Raw genomic sequence first — 22,154 nt, 5'->3', positions numbered from 1 at the left:
AGAGCACACAACTGTAAACATTGGAAACAAGCACTTGCTTCACCTAAAGAAGTATCTTACCTGCACGAGAGTCTCGGAGACTGCCATGTGTCATGTACTCATAGACAAGCATTTGATCCCCTTCTAACCAAACTGAGGCAAGATTCTTGTGATGTACACGCGCGAGAGTGTGGTGAGAGTTGCACGTTTCCCATGCGAACTTGTATTACCCTCAGATTCTGGGGCAGTTTTCCAATAAGAAATTGATTGAATCGCACTCAGATCTTTAGCCCATTTCTGCGTGTTCTCTTCCCTAGCCATGCATCACTATGCTAATACCAACAAAAAACAACCATTATTATCAAATCCTGATCATATCTAAGATACATATTAAAAACAAAGTTTACCTTGGGGCATGGTTTGCAGCCTTTTGGTGCAAGGAAAGATGCCACAGAAGGGTAAGGGACAAATCCCAAAAAGGTAAACTTTAATTGATAACCATGCTTATATGTTGCTCTTGCCTACTAAGAACAGAGAAGAACAGTAGTAAAGGGGGCTGTTGTGCTATTCTCATAAACAAAACCACGAGCGAAGGTAATCGAAAGCTCATGATTGATGGGCTCTCGGTGGTACACCTTATAATGCAAGGTCACCATTTTTGAATAGAGGTGAGGATTTAAATCCCGAGAATACTGATAGCCAATCTTTGACTAGTATGTTTGCATCCATCAATTGCCAATCTGTCCTTCATCACATCCATGTTTTTGTGGGGTGCAATGCCCTTGTCGTAAAAATCTAACCGTTCTTCTACTTGCTCACGGAGCTTTTCTCCGAATATATTCGAGCTCACCTCTGCAAAACCCAACCAAAGAAAACTACTAGCATGCAGTTCAACACATACATTATACATTAAGCAGCATGAGCTTCTCTACACCCATTAAGATATGAATTGACCATATGGAAGTGTAGAAGATTCTTCTTAAGAGTTTAAAAAAATTTGAGAAACAATTGATTCAAGAGGCTAATGAGTTGCAAGGGTAACGGGAGATGCGGCATTGTTGCGAGCAGTTGAGTGGAAAATAAGACCATAATTATTTTTAAAAAATTCTTTAGACATTAGTTTTTTAGAGACAAAACCAGAACATATGGAAATATGTGATGAACCTACTCACATGATCTGTGCCTCCTAGCAATATGTAAAATATTGTTAAGACCTCAAAGTGACAACAGTTCAAGTGAAAATCATCAAAGTATCCGTGTAGCAAATTTGGAAGCATTCGGCCTTATTTGACAACACACATGCTCGAGAATAAGAGATATAAACACAGCACAATAGTCGCTAGGTCAAAATACCCCTTGAGAAGCTCTTGGACCCACCATTGTATATCAGGCACCACTCCAATGCCACCCTCACTTTTAACCATCTGATTTGCTTCCACGTGGACATTGTGAAGGAAACTTTACATAAATACGTCAGATACCTTCATTCTTTGATTTTCTCAATGAACACAGCCTTGCACAATCTATCATGACTTTAGTTGAGATAGGTCAATATTGATTGGCCTTATGCTCCAATATCATTAGCATAAGAGCCCCTAAAAAATGCCCGTGTGCCCAAGATCCCTACACAAGCATAATTGTTAAGAAAACCAAGTATCTCCAATCCATGATTGCAAACAACTCCACAATCACTATGAGGACAAAGGTGGGTTTGGCTAGCACTCGCCACCCAAACATAGTCCGCAAACCGGATACAACAGTAAGCTACCCCCAAGCTAGAGACAACAAAACCCTGACCAATCACATCCCAAAAGTATGCATGTCCCATACCATGCACTCCAAGTCACCTAGACTCTTGATGCAACTAGCGAATGGGCTATCCAATCGCTGGTTGGGAGGCCCCTCTCCCAAAGTCTCAGTCTCACGGAGAAACTCAGCCTCAACCCAACTATCTATAACCCAATAACCTGGTTCACACTAGGATTAACTGTTCAGCCTCAATGCTAGCCTTGTTATGACCAAACAATAAGGAGCCTTAACCATACCAGGGTTCTTATTTACGAGCAAGCTCTGATAGATTCTATTTGGACCCTATGATTGGAAGCTCATTTGATCAACCAAATTATCGTGTAGATCCAATAACTACACTTTACATCTACTCAAATGGGTCTTCTCGATTTGGTGAGTCTAATCTGGTGAATGATGAGATTCATGGTGCAAATTTTGATGGTATGAAAGAGCATTCTTTCAAGAAAATGCATTACTTGTAAAAATTGTGCAAAGAGGGGATGTACCTAGCACAACTCTGTTGTATTAACCTACACAAAAGGGGGGCATACCGGCCAACACCACAGAGATGCACAGGAGAGGCCACCACAACGCTCCTTGATGACACCCTTGCTTTGTGTCTTCTTATGCTTGGAGTTTTTGGCTACCTTGGCAGTGGCCGGGGACCCCACATATGAAGTAGTGGGACCCGTTTTGCGAGAGCTCGATGGTGGTCTTCATCATTGTAGCTTGCCAAAGGGCCTGTTCCGTTGCATCAAGCAGGAGTAATCGGCCTTGTAGTCCAAATTCGAGAGGGCAGATCGCTTCCACGCCCAAAAATCCTTTGCAGAGAGCAGGCCCTACCACCACGTCGCAGCCACCCCTACCCTGCTCCAATCCGAGGGCTGATGCCGTCAAGGATGCTATAGTAAGTTGTGCAAGTGATCTCTTCGTGCACACAAAGAGGCACTCGATGCCTTGCTAGCCATGACCCCATATTCATCAAGAACGCCCTTCAGTCCTTCTTCTGCTATGTCCTCTTCCATGGCTTCGAGGATCAATCATTTATGTGCGTTGGCCAGGCTATCCCCCCCTTTGAGAAACCCAAGCTTGCAGTACCTGTAGCTTGAGCATGTCACCAGCAACACTAGCTAGCGTTTCGACAGTGTGATTTTCCTTGGCAAAGTCAGGTATGGATTCACCATAATAGCGATGCTGCATAAATGTTGAAGCTTAATTGTAATTAGCACACATGCGCAAACAACAACAGGCCGAGATCGATGTTACAGCTTCCGCATGATGAAGATGTTCAGACCTTTATGGTCTTTGTATTTGGTTCTTTGGTCTCAAAGGGTCCTTTTTTTGTGTGTTGAATATATGGAAGATGAGTGAATTCGATGATGGCCTTACCTCTAGCCTATGCTAAGAGTGATATTGATACACCACCATATACGTTAGTGGAGGTGTAAAACAAAATAAAGGAGTAAAAAGTGTTGTAATTAAAGATACTAAAATTTAAATATAGCTCGTATTATATAATTCATATAGCTCACAAGATAGATTATCAAATTGATATTGGAGCATACTATTGATCTTTTTGGAAGCTATAAGTATGATAGCTCATAAGAGCTCTATATATAACTAATCTTATGTGAAATCTTCCAATCCCTAAATATTAGATCAAAAGAGGTAATGTTTTAGGTATGATCATACAATATCTTAATATTAATCATCTTAGGCCTTAAATCATGAGCCTAATAGATAATCTTACATTGATATGATTAGAATTCTAGAATATGAATATGTTGATTGTTTGAACCACTCAAATCAAACGACAAATTCAACTTGTGACCATGGCCATCAAAACACTTGGTGATATTTCATTCATGTGGAGTCTATTTAACATTTGCATCAACAGACTCTGCAAACTCAACCCATGCAACCCTATACTTTCCTATGTCAACAGTAGTAAAGGGGGCTGTTGTGCTATTCTCATAAACAAAACCACGAGCGAATGCAATCGAAAGCTCATGATTGATGGGCTCTTGGTGGTACACCTTATAATGCAAGGTCACCATTTTTTAATAGAGGTAAGGATTTAAATCCCGAGAATACTGATAGCCAATCTTTGACTAGTATGTTTGCATCCATCAATTGCCTCGGGTTGGCCCCTTCAAAGCTAAGTCCATGCTCGGTATGAAAATCGTGCTTTGTGTGACAATATCGCCTTAGCATGGGAACCTCAAGAAATGGAGGTACCCAAAATGAGACGAGCCTGTTTTAGATGCCATTGTTGTGATCACCCTCTCCGAGATGACAACCTAGAAGCGCATGAGGGCTCATGTTGCTCTGAAACAAGGCGAGCATGAATGGGTATAGAACATGTAGTGAATCAAACCCTTAGCTAGACCACTAGAAAGTGCCAAAGCCATAGAGAAATATTCACAAGTTCTATCCATATTTGGCAACCATGCCCTAAGTCTTGATTTAAATCAGATAAGGGAGATCCCAAGGAATCATAAGAACAAAGCTTTTAGAAAAAACAATGGAGTGTTTCCAATAGATTAGAAATCGTGAAAGACTATGATAGCAAGATATTAAAGAAGAAACCTAGTCATTTCTAGTGACCTTAGCATTTATCATCTCAAGATTCTATAAGTGAAAGGACCAAGATAAGTTCTATGAGCTCTTCTCAACCCTTATGTGATCTTATGTGCTCGTAGGAAGTCATATGGGTCTTATGATCTCATTCAATCTCGAACAAGATTTTTTGAAATTATATTAGCTCTTACATGAATTATATGAGCTCTTACATAAATTATGAGATCTTACATTAATTATGAGATCTTAAGAAATATTATGAGCTCGTGTATGGTCTTATGAGATCTTGAGAGCTTCTACCATACACTATGTGGTCATAAAAGCTAATCTTAGACATTAAAGGATGATCACATTGATCTAGGAAATTTCATGACCTCATATATGGTCTTATGAGATCTTGAGAGCTTCTACCATACACTATGTGGTCATAAAAGCTAATCTTAGACATTAAAGGATGATCACATTAATCTAGGAAATTTCATGACCTCATATATGGTCTTATGAGATCTTAAGAGCTTCTACCATACACTATGTGGTCATAAAATCCAAGCTTAGACATTATAAGGTGATCACATTAATCTAAATTGTATACATGCAAGCAAAATCATGTTAAAGATTACCACCTCAACATGGAAAGGGAGAAGCATAGTGGCAAATATATATTAAGTTTAAAGAACTCTTATGAGCATAAAGCAACTCTTTTGTTCACTTTTACTTCTCAAACGATTCCTAGTCATGCAAGAAAAATCATGTTTATGACTACTGCCTTAATATGGAAAGGAAGAAGCACAATGGCAAATGTATATTAAGTTTAAAGAACTCTAAGCAACTCTTGTGTCCACTTTTACGTCTAGCAACTATTGTGTCCACTTTTATTTTGAACTATTATAATTATTTATGGGCCAAGCACTCATGGCATGATATCTTTACTTTAAGACTCAAGTCTTTAAATATAATTCTATTTCCTAGCAAGTTCCTTGCTTCTCTAACTTGTCACTTGCATATGTGTTTTTGTAAGGTTTGACTTGGGTAGCATAATAACGTTTTTTTGAATGCTAAAAACTTCTTCTCATCTAAGTGACATGGAGTCACTTACAATTGGGGGCAAAAAAATATCACTATTAGAGCTATAGCTGCACTGGTTTTGGTGGATTAATTTATCATGGCTATAGTTACACTAGTGTAGCGCTAGTGTCTATCTCTTGCTCTCCTATCTTGGCATCTCCTATGTCAATGCCAAAGATTCTTAGTTTTGAGAGTGGGTTGGTGATTGGTTTAGATGACATAAGAAACATTGTATCTCCAACAAAGTAGCAATCTCACGAGTGGGACACTGGCATCACTCTCTCAATGTTGCTCTCACAGCTAGTATACCTAAGACTAGGAGAAAATCTGTTGTGTGGGTACATTCCTAGGGAACTTAGATTTGATCATCTCAAAATGTTATAATCACTAGGACCCCAGGCTAAGTTCGATGAGCCCTTCTCAACCCTTATGTGATCCTATGGACTCATAGAGGAAGTCTTACGGATCTTATGATCTCATTAGATCTCTAAAAAGATTTTATGAAATTATATGAGATCTTAAGAAAGATCATGAACTCATGTATATGGTATTATGAGATCTTAAGAGGTTTTACAGCTACCCTTTGAAAGCTATGTAGGTAAATTTTATCAAAACACTCACTCTTTCTCACCATTCCCATGCAAAATGTTCTTTCCCATTGTTTCGCAATATCAACACAAATCTTTTGTCCTATTTATATATATTTTAACTTAGTGCAAGCTTAATATGGTTTCCCAATTTTGTTTTTAACAATTAATTAATTTGAAGTGGGGAGAGGTAACCTTAGAGATCCTTAGAGATGAAATCTTGACGTGTGGATGACTGGAGGTTCGAAGCTCTAGAGGTTTTTGTATTCTGGAGAGTTCGGAGAGAGGCTTTAAATACGCTATGTGTAGTATTTTCTCGTTGGGCAATGACCTAGTGAAAGAGAGAGAAAGGCTATTGTATACGTTGTTTTTTTTTTAAATTTACATTCTAAGAGACGTTTAACACAGAGTGAGAAAAAGAGATGGACATGAACACACTAAGAGGGGGAGAGAGGGAGATGTTTTAGCTAAGGTGTAAAACCTTACTATAATCATTTATTAGTGCTGTGACACATTAGAGAGAGATAATAATCTATGATTTTGGATTACGTATGAGAGGGAGAGAGAAAGAGAATATCTATCTGTTTGATGAGGAGAGAGAAAACCTTAGTTTCTAAGGTAGATGGCCATTTAGCTTGAATATGGGCATGCTAGTATTGGTAAAATCATTCTCTTACTTTTTGATATAAGATGAGAGGACATACCTACATTTTCACGTATGTTACATTGAGTTTTGTGTGTGTGTGTGTGTGTGTGTGTGTGTGTGAGAGAGAGAGAGAGAGAGAGAGAGAGAGAGAGAGAGAGAGAAAGAGAGGAGAATTTAAGTATGTAATAATATTGATGCTTGAATATTAAGTATAAAAGTTTCAAAGTAACCAATTTTTTCAAAATAACCAAATTTTTTAAATAACCATTTACTCATTTGTGGTTCAATTCTCCACATAGGCAATCCATTCTCTATATAGGAAATTGTATTATCTAGATAATACCCTATATTTCTTATTCATTCTCTATATAGGAAATTGAATTACCTGGATATTGGCCCATATTGTGTATATAGTACATTGAATTACCTAGATATTGGCTCATACTCTCTATATAGGAAATTTAATTACCTAGATATTGGCCCATATTTCCTATATAAGAAATTGAATTACCTAGATATAAGCCCATATTTCCTACATATAGAGGATTGAGTGAATGGGGAATACGATTGTCTAGATATATATAGGAAATTCCCATCAACATAACTAAGAAATCTCTCAAATTTTCCTATATATGGTGAAGTTCACTATATAGGGAACCACCAAAAGTTCCTTGTGTAGGATAGTTTTTTTTTTTGTTCAGTACACATGGTTAAGGATTCGACTCTCTTTTTTTGTATATATCATCAATGTACTTTTGGTAGTTTGGATTCTAAAGGTAATATCCTTCTATGATCTTAAGTTTTATGAGATCTTTATCTATTTAATATGTTCTTGCTCTTAATGATGTGTACTTAAATTTAATTTAGAAAATTTGGGGGGGAGATTAATCTCCCCCATTCTGCCCCAATTTTTGGTTTTTTTTCCATTTTGCAGTTATATAAATGTGGTTATAATGCGGTTATAAATGCGGCTATATAATGTGGCCCACAGTCATGAACCCATAATCTTGTTGTCAATCATCGTGAAAACATGATTTTTTCACTCTCTATATCCTTTAAGGGAAACATGATCCCCATTTCTAACCATCAAGGGAGGGAGAGAGGGAACAATCCCTATATCGAAAAAGAAGAGATAACTTTGTGTTCACCTTGGGAATGGGAGAGATAGATGTGAATATAATGATTGGCTTGCACATAATCAAGGTGGCCATGCACAAAGTTGAGTACCCATAAGGAATGAGGAAATCGGTGATGTTCGGAAAGGTTAGGGATAGGGAAGTTGGCGGGGCAATCATCTCGCTTTTTTTCAATGAAAGGGCTCAAAGAGAAAAGGGTCAATTTGGTCATGATAAGAATGAGAGCTAGTATAGTCGAGGAGATCATCTTGCTTTTTTTCAATGAAAGGGCTCAAAGAGAAAAGGGTCAATTTGGTCATGATAAGAATGAGAGCTAGTATAGTTGAGGAGATCGACAATGGGGAAGTTGGTAGTTGGGAAAGGGTGGGGGACCCATCCACCTATCTATAGTTTGAATCACCCAAATACTGCTAGCGAGCGACTTGTGGTGGTATGATGCCTTCCTATGGGAATGGCTACCATCAAGACGAATGTAGTTATTGGCCACCCCTTTAAAAGTGGCTAACAATTTCTATACTACTTGCATTATGGGGATGGCCTCTTAGCTCCTAAGATGTGTGGTGGTATATCATTAGGCCACCACCTTGGTGATGAGAAAAGTATGTGTAAATCCCTATAAAGAAGCATGCCCCACTTGCAATCGCATCATCCTTTTGACACAATTGAAATCAGCTAATTGAAATAAAATATGATTCTCTCTTGTTAAATTAGCAAAGCATACTACCTATGATTAATGTGTTGAGGTAAGTTGATATTTGATGAGTATTATGCTAAATATTCTTCTAACTAGTCCTAGACCACACTTTATTGGTGGCCATTGTAATTTACCCTTTTTGTTTTTTCCTCCTTTTGAAATTTTGAAATGGGTGCTACAAATGGAAACCCCTTGACTTCCAAAAACTTTACTTTTAATTTGTAGCACAAAATGGTGACATTGACCATGAAAGCACAACTATCATAGAACAATTAAAAAGTTGTCCAAGAGCACCTAGCAAAGTATTTTCATCTACCCTAGGAAAAATTAATAACCGATCTTGATAATGTAGAGCTCAAGGTATTGTTTCCAAGAGGAGCTTTGAAAGCTAGGAACCAAGGGGAAAATGTAATAGATCATCAATGCTATGACATTAGAGTAGTTCCTATTGTTCATTACCACCAGATTTATTTTGAGGAAGGATGTTGCAACCATAGGAGAAACTTCTTTCAAGAGGATGCATCACTAATGCATCCTCTTAAAAGTAGTTTCCAAGAGAACTTTGCCAATGTTATGTTAAACAAATGAAACCAAGAGGGTTCCAAGGGGAAACTTTGATGTAAGAGACATACAAAGATGTGTATAACAACTTAACACATGAGCATTGTCCTGGTGTAAGAAGCATTCTAGCACCATTGGGCATAGCATGCACCATATCTATTTCCAAACTAGATTGTTAATTTCAGTGATGTCTAGTGGGATGAAGCCATCACCAAATAAAAAATGATAACACTAAACACCATGGCGGCAAGAAACTTGGTATACTTAGTACCAACCAATACTTATGTGAAAGAGACTTGGAAGCTCCAATTAGAATGCCAAAATGCATAAGTAGCCAAAGACAGCGCCAAGCACCAAGAAGCTATCTTGGAAACTACAAGAGGTGGTGGAGTTCAAAAGGAAAAGGTAGACTAGGAAAGACCAATTCTGTAAGAGAAAGTGGACCTCATGATAAATTCAAAGATCAACCTAACAAGATGGTGGAAACATTTACAAAAGAATTTATCCATTGATTCTTGCCATTAACATCAAGGAGATCATTATCAAAGACAAGATGGGGTCTTTATGGACAAGCAGTCCTTCATAAAGCTTAAGAGAGAGAGATGAAATATTATCTATTTGAATACCTTTTAGACCCTTTAGAATATATAAAAGGAGGACAAGGTGGGACCTCAAGTAGAGGAGAGGAGGAGGGGATAAAAAGAGAGTCTTACAAGTTCTCTATTTGAATACCCTTTAGACTCTCCAAAATATATAAAAGGAGGACAAGGTAGGACCTCAAGAAAAGGAGAGGGGGAGGGGATAAAAAGAGAGTCTTACAAGTTCTATACTCAAAGACAAGGAGGATGCTAGGATAAAATAGGATGGAGTCTATAGATACCATAAAAAAGCATGAAGGAGAATGAAGCACTTCATATAAGGATATGGAAGACTATGTAGGAGATGGCCTTGGGTGTTCTTGAGTATCATGAAAGGGTAATGGGGTGGAGGCAAAAATGATGATGATGATGAACCTCTAGCAAGCACATATCCAATAGTGAACATAAAATAAGAGGAGAACCCAAAAGCCTATGGGGCAAGAGAAGTAGCAAAGCAAGATGCTAGAGGACAAGAGAAGTTGATAGACATAAAAAGACTAGGACTACTTGGGTCTTTTAACAAGAGGATATCTAGACATCACTAATATAATAAGATATATTAAACCCACTTACTCTAGGATAAGATTCTGGGAGTAGAGAACGTCTAGTAGATTTTGGGAGCAGAGAAAGGAGAAACCAATAAACTCTAAGGGCCAATCTCAACAACAAGGAAGGGAGGGTTCATAGCTAGCCATATTTTTCCTAGATTAAAGTGAGGTGGCTAGTTCACAAAATTTTCCTAGATGCAATAATTGGATTGCCCAGTGATCCACATGTCAGCAAACGAATATACATGCCATACACATTAGGAGCTATGTATAACCATGGGCCTATAGTCATTACCCAAGGCCAAAATCACCTTAGGAGATACACATAAACATAGGTCTACATCACTAGTCAAGGTCAACATACACCAACTCCTACGTACGATGGTGGCAAAGATTTAAATGAAAGTCTCCAAAGTTCAAGAAGTAGTCCAAATCGAGATTCTCTAGCACCAATAAGGGCTTACACAACTCCAAGCATTCCAAGTGGAGATTCTCCAGCACTAACAAGAGCTTACACAACTCTAAGAGCCCACACTAGCTAACACAATTGAGAGGTCTTAACTTATAGCTGTAGCTTAGTGCAAAGCTACTGGAAGAGAAAAATATACTTTACATAGAAGTAATCAATAACCTACTACCATTATATGTATTACAAGTTTTGAATAAAGCAATGCTCCAACTTAACCCAATAATCTACCAAATCAAGAAAGAACAGGTAGATGTGGACAATGAGAGAGTAAGCGCTTGGTATACATCCCAGGCAAGCACTTATACTTCTTGTACTTATAGGTTCTCGGATTAGATTCATTGGCTCATGAGTTCATGCACCATGCAACACTCATCACCACGATGGAATGTTTTTTCAAGTCCTCGGTGAGGTAGAAGATGCAATGTACCTACATAAGGAGATGTTTTTTCGGTGTCACTTTTTGAAATATAGCACCTTGGCCTAGTGAGAAGTTAGAGGCTACAATTAGCTTCAATAACGCTCCAGTAGAGTAGTGCTCAAGTGGGAGTGGGCAAGCAAGGCAAACTATCCCTACCATTGCCAATCCTTACCAAGAAAGTTTGTTGACAAATACTCTAAAAGTTTTACCTATAGCCAATTATAATATGTTTACCCATTGTGAATTAAGAGCCTATTGCATTGGAGAATGTGTACAAAAATAGGACCTAAGAGATGGAGAAACACAAGTAAAAGGAAAATGCCCTTTTCATAGTAAGGGTGAAGCCGTAAGACAACCCAAGGCAGAAGGTTGCCGACTCACCAACGGTGCTAAAAAGCACCATATGCTTGAGTGGCCTTAGGTCATAGAGAGATCAAGAACTTGATTTTGAGAAATGTTATAAAGTTACCTAAATAAAAAAGGCTAGAAAGTTTAATTTGTATATTTCAAGTTCTATTTTGGGCATGAGTCTAGAGATAGACTTTTGCCAAAAGTCTAGAGATAGATGATAGCTATTATGAAAGTCTCATCATCGTCGTAATCCTTGAAGACTTTTTTGCTCCTTCAAAAAGCCCTGTCTTTTTCTATTTCTATATGTAGCTTATGGAATATAATATTGCAGCTATTATAAAAGGCTCATCATCATAATCCTTGAAAAGTTTTGTACTCCTCCAAAAAGCCCTCTCTTTTTGTACTTCTTTATATGGCTTGTGGAATATAATATTGTAGCTATTATAAAAGGCTCATCAACACAATCCTTGAAAACTTTTTTGCTCCTTGAGAAAGCCCTCTCTTTCTGTACCTCTTTATGTAGCTCGTGAAATATAATATTGTGCTCTTTTCTTTCACAAATCTTATAGTTTTCTCATTTTATCGTTATAGATTTATCATGTCTTTTCTTTCTCATTTTGACCAGCTTTTCAGTAGTCACTTGCTCAAACCCTCAAACCATGCAAGTCAAGCACTAATTGGTAGCTGCTTGAGTAAGTATTGTATTCTCCTGGCATTGTAAACGACTTTATGTCCCCAATTTGATTCTAATCACATGACAATGGCATTGTAAATGACTTTATGGCCCCAATTTGATTTTAGTCACATGACAATGGCACAATTTCTTTTCCCCTTTTCCCTTTACAAGTCTAGGACTAACCATTCTTGTTTTGGTAACTTCAAGCTACATGTTGAAATGTTGAGGTCATGAGATTTAGATACATTAGAAATCGGGGCCGGGGGGGGGCATTTTTTTGTGAGCATTTTCTAACAAGCGCTTTTTTTGGAATCGAGCGAGCATATTCCAAAAAGATTCCCTTCATCAAGAAAGAGAGAGAGAGAGAGAGAGAGAGAGAGAGAGAGAGAGAGAGAGACATGTCACCTTTAAGTGAGAGGGAGAGGGAGAGGGAGTGAGAGAGAGAAAAACATGTCAACATTACATCCTCTAAATTGAGGTTATTGCTACCAAGTGGCGACTGAGACCTGGGTCCTGCACACTAGCGATGACGGCTAGGCGAGCGGACGTAGCCGAGAAGCAGCACGGCGCGGCGGTGGCGCTCGCGGGGAAGAAAATGCATTTGATGATGTAGTCGGGCGAGGTTTTAGGTGAAAACGTAGATGGTGTTGAAGATGGTGATGGTTGTAGCAAGGAAAAAGCAAGATGATACTGATAATGGCAATCCAAGCTCTCATACGATGTTGGTATCACAGGATCACACTTGTTAGTCTATAGTATTGAAATAGTATTCAAATGTTTTTGTATTAGTTGGTGGGTTGTTTCTCCATGGCTGGATTTTTTTTCCCTTCTTTGCTCTTGCATCCAATCCATATCAACTATAAACTCCCTATACTCACTTCAAAGTTCATTCAAACATGCTACCATACTTACTTTGAAACTACTCAGCCTCGCTAGGCGGAAACTCTCTCAAGAAGGTAGTCTATCCATCATGGGCAAGATGTCTCCTTGCCTCGTAGCTTGTCAATCCAATCCTCAAGGACTTGAAATATTTGGATGAGAGCAAAAGTGGGAGGATAAGGATGAGGTAAACGTGGAGAGAGAAAGAGACAAAGTGTAGCAAAAAACTTATGAGTATACTAGTGTAGCAAAAAACTTATGAATATACTTTAGCTAAAAGCAAGGCTTACAAGATAACAAAGAACTTATATCATGGTCAACTGAAGTATGACAAGTGAGGAGGTGAGGTAGCTTGCTGATCATCCACGTTTCAAGGTGGATGACAATGTCTTCATAGAGCCTAAACTGCAAGACGAAACCCACCCATACATGTTGGATACGGACGGGAATCCCATTCAATATGTTGCTAAACGTAGTGAGGCCTTTGCAAGCTAAGACTAGAGCTTCGTCTATGGCACTCACTTCATTGCAATTTGTTTCAAGTATTGTAATCGTTCTATATTCATTATCTTTTGTATTGTTGTTCATTCATATACATATGTAAAGAAGCGTGTATGGCAGGTAGTTACTCAGGACGTTCACCGGTCAAGGCGATGTAGTTCTAGATTACTTTGTCGAATATAGGCCCCTCGCTAGAGCATATAAAGGGACTACATCAGCATGGAATCGGCGTGGAGTGGGACAAGGTGTGCTTTAGTTCTTGTATGCGACCTCTTTTGCACATTCTGGAGGATTTAACCTTAATTCAAGGGAGACATTAGTGATTATGCTCAATGGGAGTAGTAGAGGGACGTGGGGACCTCATCCCCCACACATTCAACACCACCCTCCTCCATCCAACCCATGACCCATGAGCCCAATAAGGTCAAGTGCCTCGTCATGGGGCCACCCGCCGATGTTCCATTGGAGGCTCCATATCGGCCTGTTATGCCACATATGTCCCCCATGGTTCCTCTTATGATGTTCTCTTTATGGGCACAACATCCCGAACTTGCGACATTGCTATTCTCACCTGCACTTTTTGGTAGATCTCCCCATATGTAGCCACCTTCCTTCCATCATTAGTTGCCGCCGCGCCCTCTTTTATGTAATCCATCTCTTGTAATGACAATAAATTATTGATTTTCACATTATTTTGATGCGATTTTGTACACTTAAATTGGTGCTATAACATTGTTTGTTGTTGCTGTAACATTTTAGATAATTGACTTAACATTGTTTGTTGTTGCTGTAACATTTTAGATAATTGACTTAACAATAGATAGAGACGGAGCAAGATGGAGAGAGAGAGAGAGAGATTGAGTGAAAGAGAGAAAGTTTGAGTGAGAGGGAGATTGCATTGTTGTCTTTGTATACTGTAACTCACATGCATAGACATTCAATATTTTTATATACTTTCAAAAGTTATTTTTATAATATATTTCTAAGGCCTTATAAATAGAATAGAGATTGTCATGTTCCACTGCTGTTATTTGAGAGATACATTCCACCCCACCCACCCCTTATTTCTTCATATTGTCATAGGTTGGATATAAACTCTATTTTCATGGGTTTATTCACCAATCCCTCTGATAATACAACGTTTATAAGCATCTTAATTAAAGCTCTTGCATCTTTTATGCACCTCAAAGAAAAGGAACCAAGATCGGATGCCATTTTGGAGGCATGGACAACAACGTCCGAAGTGCAGGAGCTCTACAAAAAGCTCACAACAGAGAAGGTGGTAGACTTTGCAAACAAGAACATGCTAGAGGTAAAAGCGACAACAACCATTGGGATGTGGAGAGCCTTTGGCATCATTGAAGAGGCAAAGAGGCTCCTCTTAGAGGAGAAGTTGCGACCTTCATTGAAAATTCAAGGAAGTCAAGGTAGTCCAAGATGATAGTTGAGGTCCCACATAATTTCATTTTGCTCGCAATAGTGCTACAAAATAAACACTGCTATGCTCCCGATGTGTTGTATAAGTGTCTCATCCAAGTCATGGGACCACTTCCACAATGTGGAGAAGCTCTTAAAGAAAATTGATTTATTGTTAACTAGTAAGCTTGCCTCATCAGTGCACACATCCTATGCGAAGACACAAGATAACCTACAGTACGTTTAATACACTTTGTTGACTCGTAATCTTGACTCGTCGCACACATCCTATCCAAAGACATGATATAACCTATAGTCCCTTCAATACACTTTGGGAAAGCATTGCTCTACTATTCTTTATACATTCTTAAGCTGTGAAGTGCTCCATATGAAAACATCGAAGTAGTTCAAGCTGAATTCTAAGAATCTATTAGCATTCAGATAAGCACAACACACCCATTTAACATGTCCATTTGGCTCCTTGCAAGTCTTCATTAGATGTCCATATTTAGGTTTCTATTCTCCATGATAAAATTCCACTATCTTCACGAGCACGTCATTTAGATATAAAATAATGACCACTTTTGCTCACTTAGAAGTAGACTTGGTATATCTTGGTGAAAGTGGCGCAATCTTGTGTTCAACATCTTGTAGGTGTTTGTCATAATATACTGTAGTCTTGTAATTTTGCTTTGGCATATAATGGAAATTTCATCTATCTATGGTGTCTTTGTAATAAAAATGTAGCAATGATATTGTAGTACATTGAGAGAAAATAGAGAGAGAAAGATGATAGCTGAGTCCCAATAGTATTACAAGGTCTCAAATGCTTTCTTGTATTGTTGCTTCTTGTGATTAATATCTCATAGGTGGTGATCATATAATATAAAAGTCTTGGAATATATTGGAAGTTTCATCTTTGTATGGTGTTAAAAAAAAACATGCTATGAAATCGGAGTAAAGAGAGAGAGAGAGAGAGAGAGAGAGAGAGAGAGAGAGAGAGAGAGAGAGAGAGAGAGAGAGAGAGAGAGAGAGAGAGAGAGAGCAAAAGATTAGAGAGAGAAAAAGAGTAAAGAGAATAGAGAGAGAAACTGCTTGGTCGCTAAAAAATGCTCACCAACAAAATACGCCCCAAAAATCACTAGCATAATCAAGGTAGATCTTCTTAAGAAGAGCTCATCTAAATATATTGATACTTCACAAGGCTTAGTGTATTACGGAGCTTGGAGACAAGTTTTGTTTTTGAACATTGGCTTCATTTGTATCTTGCACAAGGATAGTTGAAGAAGGGACTAGTTGAATATATATGTTAGTTATTGTGTACATTGTCTACTAACTAAAATATATAGCCACTTCATCAAATCTAACACCTCATGTGATCATCGACATTTGTTGCAATTGTGACCTTATCATTATGGCTTTACTACATTGTTCCCTTTACACATGCACATGAAAAAACTTTATTTTATAAAATCTCTGCTTTTAAGTGAAGAAGATGGACTACCATTATCAACATGCAAAAAACAATGCCTTACTAACAAAAACTCATGTATCCCTCAATAAGAAAGATAGGGCAAAAATTAATTCATAAGACATCCTATAAACCTTCTTAATGAGCCCTAGGTTTCATATTCCTATTGGAATAAGCACATAGAAATTTCACAAAGCATGGGATGGTTCACCCTTTCTTGTGTCACTCAAGAAGATGACTCAAACCTAAATCTTACAAAAAGGAAGTCATAATCAAAGATGAATCACCCACATTCACATAGATGCCCTAACTCAACTAGTAAATTTCCATGGAAGGGAGCTCAGATACCATATATATGTTGTATGTATATATGCACATATGTGTGTATATACATACACATGTGTGTGTATATATATTATAAATATATACATATGTACATATATATGTGTGTGTACATACATGTGTGTGTATGTGTGTATACACATATATATACAAACACACATAAACACATACACATATATACACACACACACACATATACATACATACATATGTGTGTGTATATACGTATGTATATGTATATGTATGTATGTATATGTATATGTATCTATGTATATATGCATATATGTATGTATGCATGCATATAAATATGTATGTATGTATGTGTGTGTATACATATATGTATGTATGTATGTATGTATGTATAAATGTATATATGTGTGTGTTAGAAAGTAGCAAACGATCCCCATAAGAGAGGAGAACAAAGGCCTCAACAAATGGTTCATTGCTAAACCAAAACCAAAAATAAAAACAAAAAATAAAAGAGTGGAGGACAACAAAGTTTGTGTTCTTTTTTTGTTTTGTAATCAGAGCGGAGAGGTGTCCGGACATACAGCCTTCCATCGAGGGCGGACATATGACCACGCCCGGCCGCTTTTCAGACGTGCGAGGCGCCACATATCACCACCTTCATACTGCATTGGCAGCAGACTGTTTATACACAGCTCCGACTGAGCTTCACTATGGCCATGGCAAACCAGAAAGGGCGTAGCAGGAAGTTGCTGTACAAGGTAAAGTCTTCCACGGCCAGCGATGGAACTGTGGTCTACTCCATCTTCTCCTGCATCGATGACGTTGAGCACCACAGGCATCGCCGGAATCCCTTCGACCCGAAATACATCCAAGCAGCTCTCTCGTCCTTCGAAGAGGTAAGACTGCTTCCGAAATCTATGCCTTTCCTTTCCTTTCTGGGGAAAAAAGCACAAAAATCTTTCACTCATTTGGAAAAGTGGTATGGTACCAAAACCTGTCATTCAGATTAAAAAACCAGGCATTTGTTTTTTCATTCCACAAAGATGAAGGCTAGCAGATCCAGTTATATTTGAGCTTTATTTGCCTGATTGGCCCTCAAGGCCATGGCATCAGCTGTGTGCTTTTGGTTGTTTTTGTTAACTACATTTTCCTTTGCTCACTTCACATGCAAAATTTTCAAGGACTTTTGGTCGGGGGATAATGAAAAACAATAGCAAGCAAAAAAAAAAAAAAAAACAAGAAAGGAATAAAGAAAAAAGGAAGTGCAGTAACAAGCTCTCAGTATGAGAGTTTTCATTGGCGTTGTCTGCATGCATTCTAGATAGTTTCATAAGCTGATTCATGACAGAAAAGTACAGCCTTTTACACCAGTTTCTATAAAGATAAGCATCAGGCACGTTCCAAGGATGTATGCAAGCTTCCACATAAAAGTTCCGACAATTCTAAGAATAGCTGCATGTATGATAGACATGAGTATTCTATAAGCCAATCTTTTGAAAATCTATGTTTAAGTGCTTTTTTTAAAAAAGAAAACACATTGTTCCTTTCAATCGCCATGTTTGAGATCACGTCTGTAATGCCTAGTTGATAAAATGATTAAAATTGATCATTAATCTTGGCTTTTGCAGTTGGGAAGGGATGATTGTGAAACTGTTGCCACACGGGATGAGGTAGAGGCAGCTTCAACCAGTGTACATGTTCGCATGGAGGCAAGTTTGGGTCATTAAGCTTGGTCTTTCTGAACTTTCTATTATGGAAGCCAATGTTTTGACATTAAAAAGAAAGGCAGTTGTACGCCAATGAGATCGAAACCAAGATTTTAGGTTAAAAATTATTTTTGCTTAACAGTCTTTAATGCAACACTACTGTAAGAGAGCTTATCATGTAGTTTTTAAACCCACGATACTTAAGATAAGAAGGGAGTACGGGTAACAGCAAGGAGTTTCTGACATCCTCAAACAGCCCTTCATACAAACTCGGAGGTATGTGAGGAGACATCTTCCACTAAATGGAACGATTTGAAAGATACACCTCTTCAAGTATCCTTAGCTTCTCTTGATCTATCAAAGACTATTTGATTTTGGGATGACTTGGTTTTAGTAGATATATGGGGACCAAATGAAGGTGTATTTAAAAGTATTCTTCCTAGAACTACCTACCAAGTCATATACATGAGATGCACAGAGTAAACTTCATCTAGCACAAGTCAGACTGCCTCCAGCTTTGTTAGAAACCTTTGTGGTGGAGGATTCTTATTTAGGTAGACGCACAAGGCTGGATTACATTTGGAGGCATGTCAAGGATGATGTGACATAATATGACAAAGTGCTTGGATCTTTTGCAACGAGGAGAAAACTTGTTAGTCATTATTTCATGAAAAGATGATTTCTAACAAGTATGAAGAATGTTACCGTAATACGAGTTCGTGTCTCAGTACAGGAGAAGACTCTTGCAAATAATTCACTCATGGCTAAGCCAATCTGGCATGTGGTACTCAAAGCAAACAGGCCATGTGGTGGCAAGAATACAATCGCTAGAGACCAAAGAGAGCTCTATGCTTCTCTATAAAACATTAGTTGTTTCAAATGACTTGAATAAATTATCTGAAGTCTGGGCAAGGTATTTTTTGAGGCAAGTATATATACTTGTAATGGGTAACGCTAAACACGTAGAAAATGCTCATTTTTCTAAGTTTTTTTAATGTTTGGGGTGTAATTAAGTCCATCCACAGCACATGTCATAAGGAAGTGTTTTAAGAATGTCTGTATTGCTGGTAAGATGCTCGTCTGAATGTCTCTTTCCAGTAGGGATTCAAGAGGAGGCAGAAAAACTTTCACCATTTAGTGAAAAATGGTGCGATTTGTGTGTCTCATTTCATTCATATCGAGCCACTATAGGTCTATCGTGCATCAACATTTAGAGTATTCGGTGGAACTGGTGAACCACACATTTACCCGCTGCTGGTTAAATGCGTGGGGCAGAGTGCCCACAGTACCCTCCTCTTTGATCGACCAAAACCCCATGAGCGAGGCCTGGACAAGTTGCTGATAGGCTTTGATGGGGCATCCTCCATATATACAAAACCTCCGCATCACCTATCATGTTTGAAAAGATTTCCAGATCCGTTGCTTCCTGTCTACCTTTTGATGTGAGATTTTATCACACCAATGGGAAGGTTGAAGGTGGGGGCGCACAGGAAGAAGGGGGGTGGGCAGGAGGTGGAAGAAACATGCAGGAAGGGCAGCGTGCAGGAGAAGACGCGGGCGGAAACGAACGTCTATCTCTTCTTCTTTATTGTGTCTTGCTCAGTTTTGGTTAGCGTTAATCTCTCATGTGGTTAGCATTAATCATATGTTTAGTCTTTCCGCTCAGTCATGTGACACTTCAGTATCAATGCCACGTGGGTCGGAAGTTAAGTGGATGAGTATGACAAATGCTTGATAGAGGAGCAGCTGATCCAGCAAGATGCAATCAGTTTTAACAATGGAAGAGGTGTTACAATAAACCTTCAGCTAAGTAGGAAAAAAAGAGATCTTGTGTGGTCCGGAGAAATTATTAACAACCTGAGAATTTAGAGGCTGGAATGCACACTGATGACATAAAACACACCATCAAACACACGTACTGTCAAAAAATGGAATGAGGTCCTCTTTTGAGACTTTCAGGGTCAACCTTTACAACTTGGTGAGCATGTACTCCAGGAATTCCTTTGTGGTGTTGTGTTACAGTGTTAGAAGTTGAGATACTGTCTTTGTTCAAGGAGTCACATCCCTGTAAAAAATAATAATAATCATAAGGCAAGGTTTTCTTAAGGGGAGGATAGGCCAATTAGAATTTAGTAATTTGTGGTCTTTTCAGTTTTTCGTTTGTATGAGAGTGATTTGTAGTTTCGGTTTGGTTCTTTAAAACCCAAACTCATCACTTAATTCTGTGTGACAAATTGCAGCTCATCAAGTCTATGAAAGGTCAGAAGCTATGTCCCTTCAATTCTGTCTTTTTGCCTGATTCATATTTTAAAACTCACTCTCATTTTAACCTCTAGTTATGTGACTTTGCCTCTCTTGTTACCTTCTCTTGTTACACCTGCCCATCGCTACCTGCTATATACACAATCATAATTGTGCATGCGTAAACCTCTCTCTTTGCACCCACGCACACACACGTGTTGTCTTGTCTTCCTTCCATCCTCGAAGATGAGCCTTTATGTTCATATTTTTGGTACTCCCAAATATCACAGCAATATTTACTAGTGTGCTTGCAAGTTTCAACTGACCATTACTGGTGGTTGAAATTTCAGATGGTCTTGTGAAACTCACTGCAGAAGCTGTAAAACATTGCAAAGGGGCAGCAAAGAAAACTCACAAAAAGAAACTGTTTGTGGAGGAAAACCGAGTGCATGTCTTGCAGAAAGGCATGGTTCAAGTATTCCCCTATGAAAATTTTCAGTCCAACTCAAATCTTTCACAACACTCTACTCAGCTTGTTTGCAGCATTTTCTAACCACTTCCAACCTGAGTTCTAAAAGGTTCACCTGGTTTGCAGCCAGTGAGCAACAGGAAGGAAGAAAGCCTGATGCATTTTCTAGTGAAGATGATTATAGAAGGTACCAGAAAAAGTTTGGTCAGAATTTTGAAGCTCTTCAAGTCAAGAAAGGAAGGTCTGGTTTACTTGCACAAAACCAAGACAACTCTGCAGCAGTCAGTAGCATTGACCTTGGTTTAGCTCAAGTGATGAAAGAGCTGGTGTGTACCTTTGTTTAGGTTACAGATTGTATATTCTGCTTTGTGATTTCTGGAAGCTTTTGAAGTTAAAAGAGTACAGTTTCTTGTGCAGAGTTGAGTTTGTGCAATCTCACGCTTTTGTTTATTTTTTCTGAAACAGGAGCTTTGTTTGAATGAAAACACAAATTTCGTATCAGAGGATGAACTCTGTTTCAACCTCAACAAGGAAACAACGGAGACTCTACAAAATGTGCTGCAAAGGTGGGAACTATCCTGTGAGTTTAGACTGTGAGGTTTGAATCATTTCATTGAGTCTGACAGTCAAGACCAAGTATCTTGCGCTACACAATTTCTTTTCTTATAACTACAAATGGATCTGCAAAGTATATTGTTCTTTGATTGATGCACTCAAGGTCTCCTATGGAACCACAGCCCATTTGGATGCTTTTCAATCTCCCTCTTTAGGGCAGCAATCTTCATTTTTTTTTCCAGAAAAGACTTCTATTAATCATACAAGGGAGATCTCAAGCCTAAAGGTAGGGAGATCTTAACCAATCGGGGGCACTACACTCCCATAAAAGCCTCGTAGTTGTTTGATAGATACTTTTAAGTTGTATAGTAGATTCGGGATGCCTAAAATACCATTGCACCATGCTAGTAGTTGGTATCATGGGTGATTCCATTATTAAATACTAACAGGCTAGTGTTATTGGTGTAT

The 22,154-nt window shown here is 38.4% G+C and overlaps 1 protein-coding gene across 6 annotated transcripts in view; it reads left to right on the top strand.

Moving 5' to 3' along the window:
- The first annotated feature begins 17,243 nt into the window (after positions 1 to 17,243).
- LOC147613583 (uncharacterized) overlaps positions 17,244 to 22,154 on the top strand; it is a 60,309-nt gene continuing 55,398 nt past the window's right edge. For 5 of the 6 annotated variants that reach the window (XM_086781591.1, XM_086781590.1, XM_086781589.1 and 2 more), the window contains exons 1-6: positions 17,244 to 17,611; positions 18,344 to 18,424; positions 20,662 to 20,680; positions 21,013 to 21,126; positions 21,258 to 21,457; positions 21,597 to 21,697. In XM_086781591.1, coding sequence (XP_086637717.1) covers positions 17,426 to 17,611; positions 18,344 to 18,424; positions 20,662 to 20,680; positions 21,013 to 21,126; positions 21,258 to 21,457; positions 21,597 to 21,697 — 701 coding nt within the window. In that variant the 5' untranslated portion in view covers positions 17,244 to 17,425. Of the gene's footprint in view, positions 17,612 to 18,343; positions 18,425 to 19,476; positions 20,400 to 20,661; positions 20,681 to 21,012; positions 21,127 to 21,257; positions 21,458 to 21,596; positions 21,698 to 22,154 lie in introns of those variants that run through there. The other variant, XM_086781592.1, reaches the window with a different exon arrangement.

This window comes from Cibotium barometz, chromosome 43 (genome assembly GCF_041138505.1).
Source record: "Cibotium barometz isolate CiBa-2024 chromosome 43, ASM4113850v1, whole genome shotgun sequence".
Lineage (NCBI taxonomy): Eukaryota > Viridiplantae > Streptophyta > Polypodiopsida > Cyatheales > Cibotiaceae > Cibotium > Cibotium barometz.
This window is presented reverse-complemented; position numbering and strand designations above follow the sequence as displayed.